Below are 4,969 nucleotides of genomic sequence, written 5' to 3' on the forward strand. Positions count from 1 at the left end.
GGGTGGGGCGGGGGGCAGAACGGCACATCCCCGCTGGAGAAAGCCACTGGCAGGACCCTCTTCCCATCTGTGCCTGCTGTCACAGAATCACAGAATCCCAGAATGGTTTGGGTTCAAAGGGACCTTAAAGCCCACCCAGTGCCACCCCCTGCCATGGGCAGGGACACCTCCCACTAGCCCAGGTTGCCCAAAGCCTCATCCAGCCTGGCCTTGAACCCCTCCAGGGATGGGGCATCCACAGCTTCTCTGGGCAACCTGGGCCACTGCCTCACCACCATCACAGGGAAAAATTTCCACCTAATATCCAACCTGAATCTCCCCTCTCTTAGTTTAAAACCATTCCCCCTCGTCCCATCATGGGGACCACCAGCGCCATCCTCAGCTGCCCAACGGGCCAAATTCGGCATCAGCAGCCCCAGGTTTTTCTTTATCCCGTGAGACGACGGAGCAGCGTGCTGCTGTAGCACCCCTGCGAGCACAGCTCTGCTTCGGCTGCATCCCCGCACACGGAGAGCAGAGCAGGAGCTGTGGGTGCTGCCCGAACCCCCTCCTGTGCCACCCCTCTGGACCTGCCCTGGGAGCAGCAGAGGAGTTACTGGATAGGACTGGGAACACTCCAGCCTACCCTGGGAGCAGCAGAGGAGTTACTGGACAGGACTGGGAACACTCCAACCTGCCCTGGGAGCAGCAGAGGAGTTACTGGACAGGACTGGGAACACTCCAACCTGCCCTGGGAGCAGCAGAGGAGTTACTGGACAGGACTGGGAACACTCCAACCTACCCTGGGAGCAGCAGAGGAGTTAGTGGACAGGACTGGGAACACTCCAACCTGCCCTGGGAGCAGCAGAGGAGTTAGTGGACAGGACTGGGAACACTCCAACCTGCCCTGGGAGCAGCAGAGGAGTTACTGGACAGGACTGGGAACACTCCAACCTGCTCCTGGCTGCGTGCGGATGCTGCGGCAGCTGTGCTTGCCCAGGCGAGCGGGGATTCCCCGAGGGGAGCAGCTGCCCAAGCACCTTCCCACATCAATTTCCTGCAAACATTTGCAGAACAAAAGCGTGAAAATCCCCTGCAGCACCTCACCGGGGACACCCAGGACTGGGAACACTCCAACCTGCTCCTGGCTGCGTGCGGATGCTGCGGCAGCTGTGCTTGCCCAGGCGAGCGGGGATTCCCCGAGGGGAGCAGCTGCCCAAGCACCTTCCCACATCAATTTCCTGCAAACATTTGCAGAACAAAAGCGTGAAAATCCCCTGCAGCACCTCACCGGGGACACCCCAGGGGACCGCCCTCCCTGAACACACACCCCTGAGAGAGGGCAGCAGCCAGGCAAAGCTTGGAAGGAGAATTTGGGGGGCACACCAGTGATTTTTGAGTCAGAGGTCCCCGTGCACAAAGGTATGTTGAAGTAGAGAGTAGAGTCTCCATTGAACTGAGATTAAGGCATACCTAATGATTAAATATATTTAAAAATAAATATCTCACTGCTCCCTTCATTTTTTTTCAAAGAAATCCTCACTCCAAAGAAAAGGCCATTTGTTACTTATGGCAGTGATATATACACAAATTAGCAGCAGTAAAATCAATTTTAGAGCACAAGAGAATATAAAGATGAGATTTTTGCCACTATAGTTTACCGCCAGGGTGTGCTTAGCTCTCCCAGGGTGAAGATGCCCATGTCAGAGCATCCACGCGGCGGTTCAAACCCCGCACGTGTGCCGGCAGCACAGCTGAGCACACAGAGGAGCCCGGGCTGCGGGAAACCCACCTTGAGCCGTTCCTCCCTGCATCCCGCAGAGCTGTGCACAATCTCAGAATAATACCCCACCTGGGAAACACGATGGCATTTTTCCTTCATTTCGCACTTCTCCAGCATCCGAACCACCTCCTCACCTTGTGGGGTTTTGACGAGAGCAGTGCTGAACTTTGTGGGCATACAGAAAAGTCCATCTGCAAGGGAACAACAAGGAAATTGAATCCCGAGCTGCCTCCGAGCCCACTGAGGCTGCAGCATCTTCACCGCGGCTCTGCTACGGCACAGACCCAGCACCAAGCTCCGGTGTCCAGCATCCAGCATGGGAAGTGCTGGGTTCTGTGTGAGGGTCCACAGCTGAGAGCTCGGGGCTCATTCCCCCCCAGCTCAGGGCTCATTCCCTCCCAGCTCGGGGCTCATTCCCTCCCCAGCTCAGGGCTCATTCCCTCCCCAGCTCGGGGCTCATTCCCCCCCAGCTCAGGGCTCATTCCCCCCCAGCTCGGGGCCTCAGCGCCAGGTTTGGTTCCTCCGTCCCAGTTTCAGAGCACAAAGCCAGGTTCCTCTGGGTGCAAGCTGCACTTCCTGCACCTGCCCCTGTGAAAACCCCATCTCTGGGGAGACAGACCGAGCTATCACAGGTCATTGAACAGAAAATATTCATGGCAGTGCTTTTTCCAGAGATGGGCTCTCACACCAGGGAGCTGGGGAACGTTATTCAGCGTTTCTCTCTGGTTTTTCCAGGTGGCTGCGCCCTGTACAGGCTTCTTGGATGCTGGAGCCAGTGTCAATGGCTCTCCTGGAGATACATTCCCTGGGGAATATAAAGGATTTGCTTTGGGCTGGGCTCTCAGCTCTCCATGGAAGCAGAGAAGCTGCCTGGGGCTGGGCAGCATCTCCCCAGGTCAGCAGGAGTTATCCCATCTGCCCTGCCTGCGCCATGGCTGGTCCAACGGGGGAGGAAAGGGAAGGCGGGGGACGGTCCTGGCTCTGGGGTTGCACAGCTGAGCCCTGCTTTGCCTTTTCTTTCCCTGTTCAAGCTTTAACTGAATTAAACATTCCCGGCGGGGGGGGAATCAGTTTGGATTTGACACACCCAGTCCGATCTCTCAGGAAGCCACGCAGAGAGCTGGGCGAAGGGGGGCTTTGGGTGGACACCGAAAACCCTCAGCATTGCTGCTATGTCACCTCCAGGCCAGGACATGCCACCTCCCCGGCAGGTCCCTGCTGGAGGGGAGGGACAGGGGCTCCTCCAGCAATAGCTCACATCCCGCTGGAAGGAGGCAGGCACGGAGCATCCTGCTGGGCGCAGGTTGAACCTATGTCTGCATAGAAAGAAATATTTTATCTGCTAAATCTCCCTGTTTTTCTCTCCCTCAACAAGTAAATTCAGATTAAAATCTCTGCTGCATGAGCTAGGGAGGGGAAGGAGGATGGCTGGGTTGATGGCTGAGTCAGCCTTGGGTCTTGGCTCTGAACAGGACCTAGTCCTGCCCTGTCCCAGCCCTTGGGTGCGTGTCCCTCAGGGTTTGTGTTTGGTTCCAGGCTTTGAAATGGTTGTGAGAGTTTCCTGCCCCCTCCCAGATACTGCATCAGCTGCTGGAGGAGACTTCTTTCTTCCAGCATGGGGCTGGAGCAAATCTCTGGGATGCCTTAAGAGAGGGACACAAAATGACAACCGATTTCTGGAAGCCAGTATTTCTGGATGATATTGTAACATCCTTTTCCAAGCCCCTCACTCATCTAGTCTTTAACATGACACTGAGAGTGTCAGCCTGCCTCTGCAGGGGAAAATCCAGAAGGAAAGTGGCGAGACCTGCTCAAGGGCAGAGGCAAAGCTGGGGGCAAGTCCACATTTCCCAGCCCTGGGCCATTATCACTGAATGAGCCACTGCCCATTAGCCACCCCGGGGACAACAGCATCGTCCAGCACCTTCCAGTCACACGTCTGGGAAGTAAATGCTGGTTCTGCCACCTCTGGAAAAATGCACTTCGCACCGCCTAATTTTCTTTTCCACTTTCTGTGTCTTGCAGGGGGATTACACAACCCGCGGGGCTGCAGGAGCTGATGCCTGTGTGCGGACCCTCCTCCAGACACACATCTGCAAGCTGAGCCCCTGGGGGTTTGGGTTTCTCCATCTGCAAGCTGAGCCCCTGGGGGTTTGGGTTTCTCTGCCACCCACCCGGCTTCCCCAGCCCCTGGAGCTCAGCCCCTTCACTGCTCTTCTCGCTCCCCTTGGGTCCGCCGCCGGTCTCTGTCCCTCTCTAGTGGCTGTTGTCCCGCCGCGCCACAGGAGCTGCCGGGAAGGTTTTAACGGGCTGGTTTTAGGCGCAGAAATGCCAATAAAATGACATCAACAAATTCCAGGAGAAGTGATTTTATCAAGCGGGAAATAATTTAAACACAACTTTCCATTCTGATGAATGCGGATCCGTCCATCTGCACTGGCGTGGCTCTCAGGTTGTTTGATGTGTCATCTCACGAGACAGCACACCAGTTCAGGATGAACCGGTTCAGCTTTATCCCAGTGGGAGGTTTGGACCTGTCTGGAACGATTTAGTTTGGAGTTTCCATTTCCGAGTGTTTTTTGAAACATCAGTGTAGTTCACTGCTGCTGAGATGAAAGGGCATTTCAGAATGGAAACCCTGCGTGCAGTGGTTGCTGAGTGCTCTGTTTCCAATAGAGCTTTGATCATTAGGTTGGTTTTCTTGCTTCGAATGGGGGAGGGGGTCAGAGCAGAGACCCCCGAGGTCCCTCCCAGCCTGGCTTACCCTGATTCTGTGATCTCTGGTTAGAGGACGCTTCCCCGCACCACGAGGTGGCTGCATTTCTGTCCTCACACCATGCACAGGGGCAGAGAATTGTCACCTCACCCACAGACCCGTGCTGCGAGGGCAGCGAAGGGAAAAGAAAAACCCAAACCCCAGTAGTAAGAAATGCAATCCCATTCCTGCCGAGGGCAAAGAGCGTTTGCGCAGCAGTTGTTAGGTCCGACGCTGGTGCTGGTGACACAGAAGGGCCATCCCCACACTCCTGGAGGGAGGGGAGCTCCCCATCGTTCCCATACCTGCACCGGGGGTCGGGTCAGAGCATCTCCCCATGTCCATTGTGACCTCCCAGGGAGAGTCTGGAAAGAAGGTTTTCAGAGCTGGGAGACGGAGATATCCCTTGTGGCAGGGGCGGCAGTGACAAGGGGCCGCCCCACCCCCCACCC

At 56.1% G+C, this 4,969-nt stretch overlaps 1 protein-coding gene across 1 annotated transcript in view; it reads right to left on the minus strand.

Annotated features, from left to right (window-relative positions):
* Window positions 1-1,117: 1,117 nt before the first annotated feature.
* POLE4 (polymerase (DNA-directed), epsilon 4, accessory subunit) overlaps window positions 1,118-4,969 on the minus strand; it is a gene marked incomplete at its 3' end in the record, with an annotated part of 10,703 nt that continues 6,851 nt past the window's right edge. Inside the window, exons 7-9 of the mRNA XM_010075252.1 lie at window positions 4,823-4,922; window positions 1,772-1,953; window positions 1,118-1,220 (exon numbers count right to left, since the gene is read on the minus strand). Coding sequence (XP_010073554.1) covers window positions 1,118-1,220; window positions 1,772-1,953; window positions 4,823-4,922 — 385 coding nt within the window. The remainder of the gene's footprint in view (window positions 1,221-1,771; window positions 1,954-4,822; window positions 4,923-4,969) is intronic.

Source organism: Pterocles gutturalis, unplaced genomic scaffold (genome assembly GCF_000699245.1).
Source record: "Pterocles gutturalis isolate BGI_N339 unplaced genomic scaffold, ASM69924v1 scaffold14527, whole genome shotgun sequence".
Taxonomy (NCBI): Eukaryota; Metazoa; Chordata; class Aves; order Pterocliformes; family Pteroclidae; genus Pterocles; species Pterocles gutturalis.